A 19,725-nucleotide genomic window follows, 5' to 3' on the forward strand; every position below is an offset into this window, starting at 1 on the left:
TCTCCACATTTACACATCACCTTTCAATCCTTTTTCCCCCCTTTTCTTTTCTTAAAAAAAAAAAAGTCCTCATAAGAATTCAACAGCATTTTAGAGCAAATTTCTCCTGATATCCGATGGGTTCCCACATGGAAGGTGGAGCAAGCATGTTTTCTGCTGCTCCAGAGGGTACGACCCAAACTGCTGGAGGTTTTTAAGCAGAAGTTGGATGGTCACCTGTCAGGGATTATTTAGCTGTGGTTCCTGTATTGGGTTAGATGATCCTGGGGCCCCTTCCCATTCTACAATTCTATAATTCTACCTTGGGACTTGAGAACACCCAGTGAAACCAAATGTTGGCTGATTCAGGTAAGACAAAAGAATGTTCACACAGGGTGTGGTCTCCCACAAGAGGCAGTGGTGGTCTCTAACTTGGATTAGTGGATAAAAACTCAGTTAAGAGGTATATAAAGTATTGGAGCCTCAGCTCCAATACTTTGGCCATCTCATGAGAAGAGAAGACTCCCTGGAAAAGACCCTGATGCACAAGGAGAAGGGGACGACAGAGGACGAGATGGTTGGACAGTGTTCTCGAAGCTACCAGCATGAGTTTGACCAAGCTGCAGGAGGCAGCGGAAGACAGGAGTGCCTGGCGTGCTCTGGTCCATGGGGTCACGAAGAGTCGGACATGACTAAATGACTAAACAACAACAAAGTGACTATGTTACCCCTCCACTGTCAGAAGCAGTAGGCCTCTGAGTACCTGTTGTTGGGAATCACTGGTGGGGAGAGTTGCTGTTGCACTCTGGTCCTATTTGCTGTCTTCCCATTGAGGCATCTGGTTGGCCACTCTGAGCAGGTTAGTGTACAAGTTGGGCCTTTGGCCAAATCCAGCACGACTCTCCTTACGTTCTCATGGCTGAAAAGAGTGCTGACACCCAGGAGACCAGCACAGAGCATCCTCAAGCCCAGAAGCACCAGCTGTGCCCTTGTGGGTTTCCGCCAAACCGCAAGCCATTGGGAAAATGCCTTTGCTCGGAAAACGCCTGACCAGGCAAGGGCAGGTTCCCCATATTTCTTGCGCAGCTTGCACAAAGGGCCCCCAGAAATAGCACTGCACTTCCCTGTGCTGTGTGGATGTGAAAGTACTGGTGTGTTTGTGGAAGGAGGGGAGCCAAATGGAAAAAAGGGAAGCAAACTCCAATTTCCCTTCTGTTGCAAACCCTGGGAGATAGGAGGGAGGCAGACACCACATATCTCATGGGGGGAGGTGTTTCTTCCTGTCTCTGCTGTGTGAGCGTCCTCAGTGTGGGCCTGGAGTGTGGTGAGTCTTGCTGTCCAGAGATTCTTTGAGACACTGCAAGGTAAGAGAAAGGCATTCATTGAATTATTTCCCCTTGCATTCAAGACCAGCCTTTGGAGGGGTGAGAAATTGATGGCTGCTGACCAGAACATCTCCAGAGGGAGATCCAAAGAGGGCACTGGTAGATAGGAAGCTGCCTTGCCCCAAGACAGACCACTAGTCCATCTAGCTCAGTAGTGCCTACACTGATTGGCAGCATCTTTCCAGGATTTCAGACCAGGAGTCTCTCCCAGCACTACCTGGCAATGCAGGAGATTGAACCCAGGACCTTCTGCATGCAAAGCAGGTTCTCTAACCACCAATGACTACAACACTAAAGCACACAGAGCAGCACCATGCTAGAATGTCTCTCTCTCTCTGTTGTTCATACAGGAAAAGGGTTTCTATAAGGCATGGCTTTCTAAAATGGAAATGTCAGCACTCTGAATTTAGAAATTGGCAACCAGAAGTGTTCTCTCGGTGATGGATTGAGATGGTCCAAAAGGGTAGCACCAGTTTAGAAACGAGAAAGCTAGTTCAGCAGAGGACAGATAGCTTGTGTGAGGATCCATGCTTCATTTCATCCAGCAGCATCAATAACACTTGGGATGTCACTGCTGTGGTCAAGGAAAGGGGATGAGACTCTGAAGAGGCTTATTTTGCAAAGCTGGGTTGACACCAGGGAATTGATGTGCCTGGGAAGAGATTTCCTCTACAGACAATGCCGGCTCCTAAATAATAGGAACACAGGAAGCTGCCTTAGACTGAGTCAGGGAGCATTAGTCCATCAAGCCCATTAGTGTTCACACCGACTGGAAGCCACTCTCTAGGGTTTCAGGCACATGGCATTCCCTACCGAAAATGCCAGGGATTGAACCTGGGACCTTCTGCATGCAAGGCAGATGCTCTGCCACCAAGCTGCAGCCTTTCCCAGTACTGAGCTAGTTGGAGGAAGCACATCTGTAGACCCTCCAAGCGTCCCTATTTTCCAGGAACAGCCCCGGATTTACAGAAGCTGTCCCCATTTCTGATTTGATCCCAGAATGTCCCACTTTTTCTTATAACGTCCCTGTTTTAATCTGAGAAATGTTGGACGGTATGTGAGGGTATTCTTCTTGATGTTAAGTTGGAATCTCCTTCCTTGTTGTTCAAAACCATTGGTTCAGCCCCTACCCCCTGGAGCCACAGAAAACAAGCTTGCTCCATCTTCCGTGTGACAGACAGATATTTGAAGGTGACTATCTCCTCTCAGTCTCTTCTTTTCCAGGCTAACCCTAAGACCCCTAAGATTCCTTTTCACACCATCAAGGCAGGTGTCCCCCATCCTATATTTGTGCCTCTTCTTGCCTTTGTGCGTTGCTGGTCTCCCAGCTGGGTGCTCCTGCTTTCTCCCTTTGCCTTTCCAGGATGCTGAGTCCCAAGAGGTTGGCATGGGCACTGCTGATGTGCCTGAATGCAGCCTGGCTGGTTGGTGCTGACACTTGCCGGGGGCCCCAGCTCATCCCAGGAACTCCAGGCATGCCAGGTGCCCCAGGCCCTGATGGCAGCGATGGAGTGCCAGGGAGTAAGGGTGAACGAGGTAAGGGGGCATTCACTTGGCAGGGGGCACGGTTTCTTTCTCACTGTGGTTCTCGTCCACAGTGCAACGTGAGCATCTGAGCTGAAAATCTGTCCCAACCTATCAGGGAGCCAATCTATTGCATGACGGGGAGGCAGGGAAGCAGCAAGGGAGGGAGAGAGGGAGTTTTGAGGAGGGGTCCTTACCAATAGCCCTCTGTTGTGAAGGGCATGCTGATGGTGATTTCCCAGGACACGTGCCACATTCTCTCAACATCACAGGAGCATCTTGAGATAGAAAGAGAGAGTTATATCCAACCAAGTCCTACTCAGAGACAGAGCAGACCCCACTGCAATTAAGAAACCTCTGTGAGCCATGCACATTCATTTCAATGGGTTTACCCACTGGCTAAAATTTCTTTTTGAGAGCTCTCGGCTCAGCTCTAATTTATCAATTAGTGGGGTTGGGAGTTCCACATACAAACAGTTCCCTTATTTATGACATCGATACCCCACCTTTCCTGCAAGGAGGCCAAGGCAGTGTGTACAATTTTCTCCTTCCCCATCTTATCCTCACAAAAAAACCCATGAGACCGGTCAAGCTGAGGGTGCCCAGTAACAGGCACAAGGTCACCCAGTGAGCTTCGTGGCTGAGTGGGGATTCAAATGCTGGGCCAGGCCTGACCAAGTTTATAGCACAGGTTTCTCCACACACCACACCTCTTAATGGGATGGTGAATATTGTGCACCTGGAAGCAGTTGGATGAATGAAAACTGGCTCTTGTCTTGAAATTAAAAAAATTCCAGTCCAAAATTATGGTTCAAAAGCTTTTCTTTTCCAAACAATTTAAAATGATAAATGTTACATTCATAATTTCTTATACTGATCCCCGCAAAAGGCATAATGCCATAGACTACAAATATCTTGAATTTTGAGCTTAAAATCAAAGCTCCATCTCTTCTCCATCGCAGCCTCCATTAGCCTCAGGCTGTTTGTGGGAGACAGAAATTCACATGTCCATTCTCTTCACTAGCTTGGAACAAAGAGAGCACTCCACCCGAGACTGATGCCTACGGATTAGCATATGCATAGACCTGTAATACTCTCTCTTTCCTGTGACTTTAAGCACAAAAATACAGTTCCATGTTACAACTCCATTAATGATTAACCTGTCAGGCTCTTCTTCAGCTTCAATGTAAATTTCCAGCCATGCTTCACAGTGCTACAGAGGCACATTATAGATGTGTTTTCAATTTCAACGTACATCAAGCAATTCTACTTAACACCTCTGCTTTCTTCTTTCCTACTTCTCATAGGTCCTCCTGGGGGTGTTGAAGCAAACAGGGATTCTGGAGAACCAGGGGAGCCAGGAGAGCCTGGTTACCCTGGCAAAGTCGGGCCCAGAGGACCAGCAGGGTTCAAAGGCCCCCCAGGATCTCCTGGCCCACAAGGAGCCAAAGGAGAATCTGGTGACTACAAGACCTCGCTCAAATCCGCCTTCTCGGCCTCCCGGGGAATCTCCATGCTGCCTCGGCGTGCACAGCCCATCCGCTTCGACCGCGTCCACACCAACGTCAATGGCCACTACGAGAGCCGCTATGGGCGTTTTGTCTCCAACATCACCGGGATTTACTACTTCACCTACCACGTAACCTCCCGGGGCAACCTGTGTGTCCAGATCAAGAAAGGGCAAGGCAGCCGGGGCGAGAGGATCGTAGCCTTCTGTGACTATGTCTACAATGCCTTCCAGGTCACCACAGGCGGTGTCGTTCTCCGCGTGCAAAGGGGCGAGTCGGTCTGGTTAGAGCCTACAGAGAAGAACTCGCTCATCGGGGGCACAGAAGGGGCAGACAGCATCTTCTCCGGGTTCCTACTGTTCCCCATTTAGCTAGAGGAACCCGGGGACCTGCTTTCCTGCTTGCTCTCTCCACCAGACTCCACCCTCTTGCTGCAGGTCTGGTCTTTGGAAACTGCCGGCCAGGGATGGAGCACAAGGTATGGGAACTGCAATGCCCTTGCCTCTCTGAAATGGTGCAGCCTTAATGGGTGATCATTGATAGGTTCTTTCAATAACCACTCAACCTTTTCAAACCCCCTACCCCCTCAAAAGAAAAACCCCATCACAAGAGGTCTCTGCTGTAACTTTGTAAACAAATAAACAATCACTCACTTGTGCTTTGGTTTGGAGAGTTATTGTTGATTGCATAAGGAAGGATGAGAGACGTTGCTTTGTTGATCACCACGAGGTGGCAGCAGATACCTAGGGATAGCTGACCCCACTTGCTATCTAGCAAGCCTTGGCCAGGAAGAAAGTTTCCAAGAAAAGGAATTTATATACTCTAGATCCTGACATAAACAGTACTATGGCTGGGGTTATTTCTTTTAGAGCTGTCACAAAACCCACTCCTCCCCTCTCCCAAAAAACCCCCTGACCCCCTCCCCAGATTCACTGCCTCATTTTCAGTCAGTGAATTTCGTGGGAAACATATTTCTGCAGTTCCTTTCTCCAAAGGGTCTGGATGTGATGTTATTCCGGATAAGGACATCTGCAAAGTTCAATCAAGAGGGGCTTGGAAACCAACTTTAAGAGGTTCATTAAAATTGACCTCAGAACCAAGGGAAGCTTAGAAAAGTAACTAAGATCACCTCTGGCTTTGGCACCAGAGGAGTCACCACTGCACACAAACCCCATCTCCAAAGCTCCTGACCCAAACACACTCCCCTTCAGGGAAGAACTGTACCTCAGTGGTAGAACATCTACTTTGCATGCAGAAGGTTTGAACTTCGATCCCCAGGAGCTCCAGGTGGAGAGAGAACTGTGCCTAAAATCCCAGAGAACTGCTGCCGGTCAGTGTAGACAGTACTGAACTAAATGAACCAAAGGTGTTACTCCATATAATGCAGCTTCACATTTTCCTATTCTCCCTTTCCTTATAGTTCGGGGATGGGCAATGTCTGGTTTCTTGGACAAACCTGCACATACACACCCAGGTTCTCCAATTTGGCTTACAAGGCCATTTCTCTCAAACCACACCCACCGACCCCATACCTGATGTCATATTATCTATTTATTTGTTTATTTATTGCATTGCTATGTCAACCTTTTTCTCCAAGGAGCTCAAAGCAGTGTGCATGGTTTTTAAAATGCAAGCCCCATTGAATTCAGTAGAACTTCCTTCCTAGTAAAAATGCACAGGGTATATCAGCTTTCATCCTCATTCAACATGGCCTAGAAATCCCATCACAGAGCCACAATTCCCTGAGTTCCCTGGGAAGAGGGATCAATAAACCACTCTGGGAATGGTAGCTCTCGGAGGGAAACAGAGATGCCCTAACAACCCTTAACAAACTACAGTTCCCAGGATGCTTTGGGGTAAGCATCCATTACTGTTTAAAGCAATCCAATATAGCTTTAAATGTATGGTGCAGATGGGACCATTGTCACCCTTGGGGTGTTGCTGGGGGTGGCATTTTCCTGGCTTAGGTCTCACTTTATCTCCCTTCCTCTTTCTGCACTACTGCCTACAATGAATCCCTTTTCTCACATCAGTGTTCTTCTGGTCATCAGGGCTAAAGAGCTGCTCCACTCTGGACCAGCAGGGAAGGGAAGGGAAGGGGAGGGGAGGAGAGAGGGGGGGGATTGGGTTTGGTTCACATTTCCATGCAGCCTTGCCTGCTTTCCACTACCTGAAGCAGCACGCAAACCGAAACTCATCTCTCCTTCGAAATCCAAAGCTCTCTGAACTTTGTAATTTAGTTCATTGACCAAAGCATGGGGTGTGTGTATGAGGAAGTGTGCATAAGAAGGCATTCATTAATAAGAATAACATGCAAAAATGCATACAGTGGTATCTCGGGTTACAGGCGCTTCAGGTTACAGACTCCACTAACCCAGAAATAGTACCTTGGGTTAAGAACTTTGCTTCAGGATGAGTACAGAAATCGTGTTCTAGCGGCACGGCAGCAGCGGGAGGCCCCATTAGCTAAAGTGGTGCTTCAGGTTAAGAACAATTTCAGGTTAAGAATGGACCTCTGGAACGAATTAAGTTCTTAACCCGAGGTACCACTGTATATTAGTGGAAGTGTAAAATTGTGCTAAAATATGTATCTTGAAACTACACAATAAGATTCATAAAGATTTTTTAAGAAAAAAATACAAAGTGTTGCAGAAATGTGGAAAATGTAAGCTGAGATTGGGGGAAAAAACAGAAGCAGAGAAACAGAAATTGACAGGTTTTTCAACCACTCACTGGGAGAGTCTTTCCGAATTTTACTTCTGGGGATGTAAGGCTGTTTGTTCCTGGGGGAGCCTTCCTTTCAAAAGGGCTGAATGAAAGAGGCTCTCTTGCAATGGGGTTCAGGGGGGTGTATTTCGGCCCAGTCTCATCCCTTGGTTCCTGGACGAGACAACAGGGTGGGAGGGTGCAGAGAGAGGGGCCAAAGCCACAACCATCTCCCATTTTCCTGTGCATGCCGATTGCGAAGACGGACATGGAGGGGTTAATCCAGGGACGACACACTCCCTTGCACACACACACACATACACATACTCGCCCGCCAAGCCGCTTCCTTATGAAAAGCAGGCTTTGTGGGTCTTAAGGAGCGTTGTCTCTCTGGGAATGAGCACGCCTGTGTGTTCCAGATATTAAATTACTCATAAAATATTTGTCTTGTCCCTGAGGCAGTTCGCCAGCCCTCGCCGGCCACCGCCGCTGACGTGCTGCTGCCTGTCACCTCCTGCCCCGAGGTCAATCCTGCCAAATTGAAAGCAACATCTTCGAAAAGGAAAGCCGGTCCTAGCCAAAATCAGCTTCCAGGGGGGGGGGGTATTTGGAGAAGGGGAGGAACGCCAGACATCCTTCACGACTACTCCATCGCTTGCATGGATAAGCCTGCCCTGCCAGGCCACCGAACTTTTGCTTCTCTGTGTGTGGAGGAACAAGGGAAAGACCACCAGGAGAACTTCAGCATCAGGTTGCCCTTCAACAGACACACAAACCGCCTGACGCTGCCCAGTTGCATCACTAACTGGCCAGAGCTTTGACCGCCAACTGGGAGCCTCTGAAGCCCATTGCACCGGCAGAGGCCATCTGTGACCTAGAATCTGCCACGGCTGCCAAGGCGGGATAAAGGGTGCCTGCTCTCCCTAGGCCGAGGTTACCATGGGGACGGCCAGAGAGCAGCGTGCCTGGCCTGTGTTCAGCTCCAGGCATCCCTACCCAGCATGCCTTGCTGTCAGCCCCAACTCCTTCCGCTCTGTTTCCTTTGAGGCCTTCACATCACCACTCTGGCTTTCCCTCTCTGTACAAATGGCCTCCTTTGTCCTTGCAGGAGTGGCTGGACGGGGCAGGATCCGTGTGGCCCCCCAAATGTGCCCTCCCCTCGGCCGCACCGGCTGCAGCGATGGGGATGGGTTTGCCAACGGTGAGAGTGTGAACAGGTGGGGAGTGAGGTTCGAATCTTGTGATGCTGTTGAAATCCGAGCCTTGATGCTTCACCGACAAGACCACAGCTGCTTAGGCTCCATCCGCACTATGAAGCAGTGTTGTACCGCTTTAAACAATCAAGGCAATCCCATGTAGGGTGCTGAGAGTTGTTAGGAGACATGACTACATTTCCCAGTTCCATTTAACAACCAGTCGCTCTTCCCAGCACCCTTAAACTATGAGGGTTCTGTCAGGAGTGCGTGCAGGAGCCAAGCCCTATGACCAGTAGGGCTTCGCAGGACTGGGCCTTCCTAAGTTTGTTCTGGAGAAGCAAGGCGCTCCCACACAGGAGAGGCCGCCTGGTAACTCACTGCCCCTGGTGGCAGGGAAGGGATATAAGGTCAGCATTTCCCTTCGGCTCTTTGCCACAGCAACTCATTTCCTGCCTTGCTGCATTTGGCTTCTTGCTTCCTGATCCTCGGACCTCGGCTTCTTGACTCCTTGCTTCTCAACCCTCGGACCCTTGACTTTCTGACTCCCTGCTTCTTGACCCTTGGACCCCTAGCTTCTGGACTCTTGTTCCTGCTCCCAACCTGCCATCTTGCCTCCAGTCCCGACGTCCTCAGCCAGGACTTCGATCGCACATAAACTGGACCGTGACAGGTTCTTAGAGATGCAAGATGGAGCAAGTTTGTTTTCTACTGCTTCAGAAGGCAGGATCCAATGGATTCACAGCAGCCAACCCAATGCCTTGTAGGAAGACCAAAAGCAGGACCCACCCACCCTCCCAAGCCCACAAAAGTAATTCAGCCCAGCAGGGGTCTTAATCTAGCCTGCTCGGCAACTTTCACTGAACCCCACCCACCTGCCCCAATGACATCAGGTGTGAGGCAGGTGAAGGCGTGGCTGCCATTGCTTTGAAGCCTGTTTGCAAGTGGCTTGTTTTGAAACTGCTTGCAAACCAACTTTGAAAGCCAGCCCAATCCAAGTTATCAGCTGACTGACCACTCTCACCTGTCAAAGCTGGCCCTGAAGGGTGGAGAAAGGAAGGAGGCAGCCAGCCAGCCAGCCAGATCCAGCTAATCCATGCCTGATTTAAATTGTTTCTAACACAGCTTCACATTAAAATGAAAGAAAGTTGTAAACCCCCTATCCTTAAAACATCAAACGTAACTTTGCAGAATATAAAAAACCCATTACAAATGAAAATCAAATACAGTAAAGATTTGCTTGTGAAGAAGCATAATTAACAGAAAAGCAACATACTGTAGTCTGTGATATATATATATCACACATACATATATACCCATTACAAATGAAAAATCAAACACTGAAATACAGTTTTAAAAATCCCACTTATAAAGCAGCCAAACATTAGAACTTCCTGCTGGAAAAATAATGGGGACAGATTGTCCCAGAAAGTAGTGTGAGCTCCCCCCTTGGAGGCTTTTAAGAGGGGTGCTCACATGTTGCATTCAACAAGTGCACAACCTGTGTGGTTGTGTACACAAACAAATACTTGAGCAGCTGTACACTCATACAGTTATTCATATGTAGCGGTCAAGGAGTGTACAGTCTGTGTACATGCTTACAGAGGAGCTGAGCCATGCAAACAAGTAAGTGTGCACACATTCACACAGTCACTTGCACATGTTAAGAGGCAGCTTGTACCTGTGTGAATAGAATCAGAAGCTTTATCAGGGATATTTTAGCAGCAGATTTCCTGTATTTAAAGGGGGTCAGGTTAGATTATTTTTGATGTACCTTCCAATGGTATGATTCTGTTTTAATAGAAGGCCCCCAGAAATGCTGATGGAGGCTTTTTTTTTTTCTAGACAGAGACATTCATTTCTATTTATGGAAGCAATTTACCAGCTCCACTGACCTAGAGTGATGTATAACCACAACACTAAAACAAAGTGTTGTTTGTTTGTTTGTTTTTAAAAGCCCTGAATATCAATTATTCAATTTCAAAACAACTAACAGGAGGAAACAGTCAAGAAGAAGATGAATTGACTGATCCCTGAATAATAAGCGGCTAAACCATTGCTTAAAAACCTTAGTAAATATAAAAGTTTTTATCTGGCACCTACATATTGTTAATGAAGGAACTTCCTGAATCTGTAGCAGAGCTACCGCTTCCTCTTCCTGGTCACTAGGGATGGGGCAGGAATTTGATTCACAGCTTGAAGGCAAACCTGACAGCTAATTCACACTTTTCAAAACAATACGCAAAACGAAACACAGCCATCCTTTGAAATTCGCAATTCTCTGCACTTCCCAGTGCCTTTCTCCAGCCAAGTGTTGCATGTACTAGGGAGAAGTTTGCATAAAAACGCATATATTTGTGAATATTGCATTCTGTGGGGGGGGGTGGGAATGTGCTTTGCAAAAATGTGTTCATTAGGCAAAACTGCATACAACAATACTGTATGTATGTTAGGAGAAATCTGCACTACGATGCTGATGATTGTTCACACCCATTGTCCCTCTGACTGATTGGGGACCTGAGCATTGTCCCCCTTCACCTCTGAAGTTCCAGGTATCTGATACTTGGAGCAGGAAGGAAGGAGGAAGCAAACTCCCTGCAGAAACACCAGTGGAGGAATGGTAGAGCATCTGCTTTGCATGGAAAAGGTTCCAGGTTCAATCCCTGGCATCTCCAGTTAGGACTGAAAATGTGCCCTGCCTGAAATCCTGCATAGTTTCTGCCGGTTAGCATTGATAATACTGAGCTAGATTGTCCTGTGGCCTGACTCAGTATAATGTAGTTTCCTTTGATCCTATGTTGCAACTGTTCCTTTCGTAGCCCAAGGCCACCACCAGTGTGGTGCCTTCCAGTTGAGCTCCAACTATCTTTTTTATAATATATATATAAATTTATTTATTTGGTTTTTCAGATTAAAAGTTTACCGTCACATATCGAACATACAACATAAAAACAAGATTCCAATGAATCTCCTGGACTTCCCCCCTCCCCTTTGTGAGTCCTATTGTCAATCATTTCCTCCTGCATCTTTCATGATAATCCAAATCTTTTACATCTCACTTGTGTCCAAAATTCACCATTTAGCTACAAGTGACATTCCAATCATGCTAATGATTTTAACTGTTTACAATGGTTTTTAAGATAGATTATAAATTCCCTCCATTCCTTATTAAAATTTTGGTCTCCCTGATTTCTGATTCTTCGGGTCATTTTAGCCATTTCGACATAATCCATCAATTTGATCTGCCATTCTTGTCTGGTGGGGACTTTATCTTTTTTCCATATCTGGGCCAATAACATCCATGCAGCCGTAGTCACATACATAAAAAGTCTTTTCTGCTTCCTTGGGATTTTGAGTAAGGTTACCAGACCTCCCTGTTTCCTGGGGACAGGCCCCGTACTTACCAATCAGTCCCCATACAAAAGCCATTGAAGTTGAAAGTGTCCCCAGAGTCACTGAAAAAAATCTGGTAACCTTAATCTTCAGCTCCAACTATCAACAGCCCTGTCCATTGTGGCCAATGCTCAGGAATGATGGGAGTCGAAGTTCAGCGAAATGTAGAGGGCTACCCCTGCTTTAGCAGATGGATGATCTCCTCCTTCCCATGATGTTCACCCTAGGAGGTGGGTAGTATATTATCCCACTGACTGTTGCTCTCCTCTTTGATAAGAACACATAGGAGCCAACTCCTAGGAGCCGTGGGGGCTAAGGCCCCCACAATAAAATATTTGAGGGGCTGAGCCCCACCCAAATAAAGTTGATGGGCACACACATTCAAATGGTGCTTGCACACTGTGTCGTGTGATCAATTATGTGGGGCGGAGCTTACCTGGGCCCCCACAATATGTTTTCTCAAGTTGGCACACCCGTAAGAACATAATGAAAGCCTGTCTACAAGATCTTGTAAAGGAGAACCATCAAGTCCAAACTCCTGTTCTCACAGTGGTTGACTAGAAGCAGCGCCTGAGTGTAACATGTTTGCCCAAACTGGGATTCAGTATTCAGATGCATCCTGCCTTTAACAGCAGAGGGAGAACATGGCTATCATTGTAAGTAGCTGCTGATAGCCTACTCTTCCTTGAATTTGTCAAATCCACTTCTGAAGTCAACCAAGTTGGTGGTCATCATTGCCTCCTGTGGGAGAGTATTCCACTGTGTGGAAAACCACTTCCTTTCATCTGTCTTGAATCTCCCAGCATCCATCTTCAATGGATGAGTTCCAGTACTGGTAAGAGCAAGGCCCAAGTGTGCTTCCCTTCAATTCTGGGATAGAGAGAGGCAATTTTTGGTCTCTCTCACTTTCTTGTTTTTCCAATTAAAAGTTCATTTCTCCACATTTCCACATCAGTTTGTACATTCCATTTTAAAAAATTCCATCTGAAGATTCACCAGTGGTTTGTGCAAATTTCTCCCAACATGTACATTTACCATTTCTTCTAATACCTTTTCTTGAAAAATCATCCCACCCTCCCCATAGAATTCATTTTTGCATGCCATTTTTACGAGCATGTGCAGCCTTTTTCAACCTTGCACATTTCTGTATGTGTTCCTTTGGCTTGAGACCTGAATTGCAAAATTCAGATGATTGCGAACACTGAAGGATGGCTGCATTTCGGAGGAGTGCAGGTTGGGGAATTTTTTGCAACGCCAACTGAATTGAACTTCTCATCTACCATTGCACTGGGCTCCCAGCACATCACCCCTTAAGGGCCAGAGCTCACAAGTGTGTGTGTTTACTCAGAAGTAAGCCGAAGTGTCAATGTTTACCTGGCCTTACACACTTGGCAACCTCTGCTTACTGCGGCCCCTTCTCCCCTCTCCCAGATCTCGAGCCCCCAGCCCACACTGCGAGGTTAGCATGCCGGGACAGTAGCTGGGATTCAGGGATCAGTGAGCATTGTAATGGCAACTGAAACCCTTTTCTTATTTCCCACAAGCAAGCTAAGCTGCTCGGCTCAGCCACAGACTCTCTCTCCCCCTCTCTCCCGGGAGGGCCCTCTCCATCTCCTTTCTCAAAAGGGGGCGATCCTGTCAAGCCTGGTCCCTCAGCCCGGCCATACAGCTCCCCTTAAACAAGCTGAACAAACACGGCCTTTATGGGAGCGTTCTTTTCTTCTCGGAGTGGAAGACGGGAGAGTGAAAAGCCCGCAGCTCCGGCGGCATCCCACGGCCGCCGAGAGCCTCACAAAAGGCCCCATTTGCGCTCAAAAGGGGCCTGAAGCAAATCCTCTTAGGGGTCTGACTGTATGCGTATTCTTGTTGCGGCCCATCTGCTGGGAGAGGGAGAGGGAGAGAGTCCCGGGCGAGGGGGAAGCAGCGCAATGGAGCTCGCCGCCCCAGCCCACGGGAAACAAAAAAACAAGCCCAGGGCATTCAAAGAACTGAAGCGGGCTGGAAGGAGAAGAATGGGCACCCCACGTCACCCTGCTGATCCCAGGGGTAAATAATAAATACAGTTCTCCCAGGGGGTGGGGAAGGTGTGGGGGGGGAGGAGGGGTGTGGGGGCATAATAGTCCCAGTTCCTTTGAGGGAAGCAGGGGGAGGGGGAAGAGATAGGTCCTGGGGTGTAAATTGCTTTTCACTGTTCTCTGCTCAGGGTATGGTGGGGGTCTCTTTGCACCTTTTGCTCACAAAGATAGCCAGGACCCCAGTAAATCTCTCATGCACAGAAATTCTCCTTCCACCAGATGCAGAAACTATTTTTTTATTTCATTTCATTTTATTTCATTTTACAGTGGTACCTTGGGTTACAGACGCTTCAGGTTACAGACGCTTCAGATAACACACTCTGCTAACCCCGAAATAGTACCTCGGGTTAAGAACTTTGCTTCAGGATGAGAACAGAAATCATGCAGCGGTGGCACGGCGGCAGCAGGAGGCCCCATTAGCTAAAGTGGTGCTTCAGGTTAAGAACAGTTTCAGGTTAAGAACAGATCTCCGGAATGAATTAAGTACTTAACCCAAGGTACCACTGTGTTTTATTTTATTTATTATTATTATTATTTCTCAAAGCCCAAGCTGCGGACACTGCCAGACTGGGTTGGTCCTAGAGGACAGCTGAGGTGCTGCCCCGAAACATGTACCCCACAACTCGAGATCAAGTTAGCTGGTGCTTTTTTCTGGGGGTACTCAAGTGTATACAGTACAGGCAACTCCTCCCCCCCAAAAAACCCAGCCTTTCTCAACCTTGGGCCACCAGATGTTGTTGAACTACAACTCCCACCACCCCTAGCTAGCAAGGCCAGAGTTCAGGGATGACGGGAGTTGTAGTCCAACAACATCTGGGGACCCGAGGTTGAGGAACACTGCCCTAGAAGAAAAGCCCTGGTTAAAAATGTGGCATTTAATAACGGAAAACGATTGCAAAATAAGGTTAATTATAGGGAGCAGAATGTGAATTAGAAATAATTGGGAAAACCATGCAGCAACAAGATGAAATTATGGGCATGCCGAAAACAGAGGGTGGGAAGTCATATTTATTTATTTATTGGAAAAATTGTATAAAATTTGTTTTTATTAGTGGCGGATTTGATAAAATTTGGGGGGGGAAGGATATGGCAAAAAAGTGTTTCATTTACTACAGCAACTTCATGGTGAGTACTGGCACCTTTATTTTTTTTCTAGAAGAAAAGCACTGAAGGTAGCTAAGAACCAGTTTAATGCTCTGGTGGGCTACAGAAACAACAAGCGCGCCCAGAAACACGTCCCCAGTATTTCCACTCCTTCAAAGAAAACTAGTGAAATGCTTATACACACGCGCACACCTCACCCCCAGCTCACAAACAAACAAATCAGAAAAGCAGCTACAAATTCGGAAGGCTCCAACACAAGTTTCTGAAATATTGCCAAGGATCCTGACTTGGCTCCTGCTTGGGTAGTTATCCTGCGACCCTCCGGAGGCTGTTTTGGACTACAGCTCCAGCCTACCTTAGATAGCATTCCCTTGGAAGAAGGGTGAAGTGTAGCTCTGTGAGAGGGATTAGACAAATTTGTTGTTGTTTAGTCGTGTCCGACTCTTTGTGACCCCATGGACCAGAGCACGCCAGGCAATCCTGTTTTCCACTGCCTCCTGCAGTTTGGTCAGACTCATGTTTGTAGCTTTGAGAACACTGTCCAACCATCTGGTCCTCTGTCGTCCCCTTCTCCTTGTGCCCTCCATCTTTCCCAACATCAGAGTCTTTTCCAGGGAGTCTTCTCTTCTCATGAGGTGGTCAAAGTATTGGAGCCTCAGCTTCAGGATCTGTCCTTCCAGTGAGCACTCAGGGCTGATTTCCTTCAGAATGGATATGTTTGATCTTCTTGCAGTTCATGGGACTCTCAAGAGTCTCCTCCAGCACCATAATTCAAAAGCATCAATTCTTCGGCAATCAGCCTTCTTTATGGTCCAGCTCTCACTTCCATACATCACTACTGGGAAAACCATAGCTTTAACTATACGGACCTTAGACAAATTAGTGGATGATAATTAATGGACCTTCTGCATGAAGTGCCATTTCACAGAGCAATGGCCATTATCCTTCTTCATTGAGAATCAGGCTACCAGTTCCTTCCAATGTCAGAGGCAGTACAGCCCTGAGAGAAAGCGTGGCAAGTAGCCACTGGTAGCCTTCTCCATGAAGGGGGATAATGGCCATGGCTCAGTGAAATGGCACTTCATGCAGAAGGATTTACAAGTGGGCTGTTGGCCTCAGGTGCTGCTTACAGGCTCCCCATGAGCATCTGCTTGGCCACTGAGACAACAAGATTCTGGACAAAATGGTCTGACCCATCAGCCAGGCTCTTCTGGTGTTCTTCTCCTAAGGATGTTCATTCCACCCCCTGCTCAGCAAGGCTGGGCTGGGGCATACACCTTCGTGGTGACTCTGTAGCTTGCAGAGGATGTCCTGGATTGCTTGCCAGGAAGCAATTGAGTAATTTCAAGGCGACTCTGCAAGTGTGTGAGTTCCTGTGTCTCTGTTCAGTCGTGGCATTAGATAAGCAAACATTGCAGTAATGAAAGCCAGGCTGGGAGGCAGAGCCATGGAGGGAAGTGGTTGTTTTAACAGGCAGAGAGTTGGAGGGGAAGCAGTGAAAGGCAGACTGGAAGCTGGCAGCCCATTGCAGTCCAGGGTAGATCATAAGAAGAGCCCTGCTGGGACCAGGAGTTGTTGGAGCTGTGGCTCAACAGCACCTGGAAGACCACGAGCTCTGCACTCCTGAGTTAGAATGACGCACAGCTGTCAGAACTTGAGAGGACCCTAGTGTGGCTCATAGCTCCATGGCTCAGTTCCTGGTCTCTCCAGTTTACAAGATCTCAACTCTTAACAGACCATGGAGCACTTTTTGTCCAGAGATCTTGGAAAGTTGGGCATGACATCTAACATGCCTCACCTTCAGGATGCTCATCTATCTTGTCTTGGCCACATTCTCCCCCAATTTGGTAGGCCCCCCTGTTTGGTAGGCCAGGTTCTAATTCACTACTCCATTGTTAGGCAAAAAAATAACAACTCAATTTTGGCACAGATGAAGAGTCGTGCAGGATCAGGTCAGTGGCCCATCTAGTCCAGCATCTGGTTCTCACAGGGACCAAACAGATGCTTAAGAGGAACCAGCAAACAGCAGCTGAGTGAAACAGCAACTCTCCCCACCTGTAATTCCCAGAAACCAATATTCAGAGACATCCAGCCTCTAAAGGCACAGCCACACTTCCGCTTGCCCTGCTGCATCTCCCTGGCCTGGGAAAACCTGCTGCTTACTGCTGAATTGGAGCAAACATCAATTGGTTTTTTTCTGGATTGGTGTTTGCTCTGATTTAGCGCTAAAGAGTTGGTGTGGCAAAAGCACTCAGTTTCTCATTTTTCCCAGCCTTCACATTTTAACATCAATTACCAAATTCTTCTTTTTTAAAAAAAGGTCATTTTAGTGCTAAGTTCTCCTAATATACAAATTATTTTAGACGTATTTATGCAAAGCAGTTTTCATTTATCTAATGAATTTCCATATGCCATTCCCAATAATGTATGCATTTTAGCTAGCGAATGCATTTTTGCATGGGTTACTTGTCTGGACAACGTCATTGCAAAATTGGGAGAGGCCTGAATTTGGTAGGACAACTACAACTCATTTCACATATTGCTTCCGAAAGTGTGATTTGGGTAGATGCTCCATTAAGTGTGAACTGAATTGAATTTCTTCCCTCATCCCTCATCACAAATGGAGAAAGCATCCTTGGGAATCTCATAAAGAAGAAGTGTGTTTTTCAATATTAAGGGGTAGGGGAATCTCATCTTCCAAGGATTGCCCATGAGATATTTAGATAAGGTAATGGCAGCAGATGGAGTTATACCATAGATCAATGGAGATAGATAGATGAGAGAGAGAGAGAGAGAGAGAGAGAGAGAGAGAGAGAGAGAGAGAGAGAGAGACTGTGTTGCCCATTCTGTTCCCTCCCCCACCTCCACCAGGAATAGGTTTTTGGCTAAAAGTCTGGAAAGGATTGCTGACAGGAATTATTTTGATGAGATCTGTTTTCCTTTAGCAGATCAAGATGAAACAAAACGTATAAAACGGCTTTTGAAAATGCAACATCAGCAAACACACACACACAGAAATACACAAACCCAGGCATAAATTTCCACAGCCCGGGGGTTGTATCTCCTTCTGGAGATCTTTTCATTTTGGAGATCTTCATGCTGTTTATGTATGTTCAGGGAGCAAGGGACTTAAAAGAAGGATGTGCTCTGCTTTCATGACAGTGGTGATGATGACCGGTGGTTTTAAGCAGAGATACTTCAATGAGAATAATTCTAATTCCACCCAACAGATTCTGGAAGTGCTAAGCCTGGCATGTCAGAGGAGGTGGGTCTGACACACCTGGATTTTCAGAAAAGATGCTGGAGGTGAGGGAGGCGGCGGCAGCTTTGATGTGGATTTTTCTTCCTTCCTTTCTTCCTGGACCACTGCAGGATCTGACATGTTGCCCCTCACCTTTTGGCCTGGCCACCTCTCCCTCCTGATTCAGCTTTTTGAAATCCTCCGCATCCACAGCCCTGCTGCTGTGCAGGTGAGCTTAGGGATGGAGACATGGCATGCCATCCATCAGGCTGAATGGATGAGCAGCTCACCTGTCAGGCTGCATTCAGTCACCGTCCATCTGAAGTGAGGCAAGAGGGCAGAAGTGACAAACTGATGACCCGCAGAAGAGAGAGGACTCCATCCCACATGAAACACTGCCAGCATTACCTGGACGTGTGAAGATCCCAAGGTCCAGCACTCCTACTCCCATGGTCTAGAGGGAAACATCACAGCAACCTTGCCAAAGCCAGGGGCAGAGAGTGGATGGGACATGAATATAGGCCACTTGGGGGTGCATGATGAAAGAAAGACTGGATATAAAAAGGTAACTGTGCATTTCTCTGAGAACCAGCAGGGTGAGTGGAGTGTTTAGTGATCCAGGGCTCAGGATGGAGGATCTGGTTCACAATTTAAGGTGAACCAACCCAGCTCAGACTTCCCAAAACAATGCGAGAACAAGAATCTTAATAGCTCAAAACTGGAAGACCGGAGAAGTACCATTGAAAGCACAACGGCAAGAAAAGTGGATGAACTATGCAGAGTTAGCAAAGTTAATGGACAAACTGCATGAAAAGGACAATAGCGACTTTGAAAAAAGAATGGGAACCCTTTGCAATATATTTGCAGAAACAACAGAAAGAAGTGGTCTCGCTGGCAGGATTTGAATAAACATTTACCATTTTATTTACAGAGAACAAGAAGTACAGCCACATGATAGCATAATATTGTATATAAACAGCAGAATGTATCATCTGATGTAATAAACCAGAAATGGTAGTTGAGGGAAGTCAACGGGGGGAGGGGGGCTTGTAAAATGTATGTTTAGCAATGATATTGGATTTTTGTTTTGAGAATAGAAAATAAATAAAAATTATTTAAACGAAAAAGAAAAGAAACAATGCATGAACCAAAATGCAGCTATTCTTTGAAATCCACAGTCCTCTGATTTTTGCAGTGCATTTTCCAAGCCAGATAAGGTGCCCCAAATTGCATATAATTATGGGAAGTGTGCACCCCATAACATGCACCTAGCAGACAAAATAACTTGCCTGTTAACAAAAAAGCACATTGAAATGCTGACGAATTTTTAAATTGCAAACATTTGCAAGCATGTGGTGACAGGAACTTAAGACTGGGATGATGAGAAATTGAGAGAAACTGACAAGTTTCATCGGTCCTTACTCCAGGCACCGAGCTAATTGATATTGAGAAAGTTAGGAATAAAATAAATATGATGGTGGTGGTGTGTTGGATTGACGCAACTTGGGTTCAAATCCCTGCTCTACCTTAAAGTTTATAGGGTAAACTTGGGCCAGTCACTATTACCTCCCAGCCTAATCTCCCCTACAAGGTAGTTGTCAGGATACAGAGGTAGAG

At 46.9% G+C, this 19,725-nt stretch overlaps 1 protein-coding gene across 1 annotated transcript; it reads left to right on the top strand.

Annotated features, from left to right (window-relative positions):
• Positions 1-1,179: 1,179 nt before the first annotated feature.
• On the top strand, positions 1,180-5,064 carry C1QB (complement C1q B chain). Its single transcript, XM_081923867.1, has 3 exons — positions 1,180-1,343; positions 2,728-2,900; positions 4,196-5,064. The coding sequence occupies exons 2-3, from the start codon at positions 2,729-2,731 to the stop codon at positions 4,765-4,767; spliced, it is 744 nt and encodes a 247-aa protein (XP_081779993.1). The 5' UTR covers positions 1,180-1,343; position 2,728; the 3' UTR covers positions 4,768-5,064.
• The last annotated feature ends 14,661 nt before the right edge of the window (positions 5,065-19,725 follow it).

Source organism: Podarcis melisellensis (assembly GCF_964234715.1).
Source record: "Podarcis melisellensis genome assembly, chromosome: 8".
Classification (NCBI taxonomy): Eukaryota; Metazoa; Chordata; class Lepidosauria; order Squamata; family Lacertidae; genus Podarcis; species Podarcis melisellensis.

Excerpts from the sequence above, each read along its gene's own strand:
- C1QB (XM_081923867.1), top strand. The coding sequence starts at position 2,729 with ATGCTGAGTCCCAAGAGGTTGGCATGGGCACTGCTGATGTGCCTGAAT. Across the intron at positions 2,901-4,195 it reads AGGGAGTAAGGGTGAACGAG|GTCCTCCTGGGGGTGTTGAA; the intron begins GTAAGGGGGCAT and ends TACTTCTCATAG.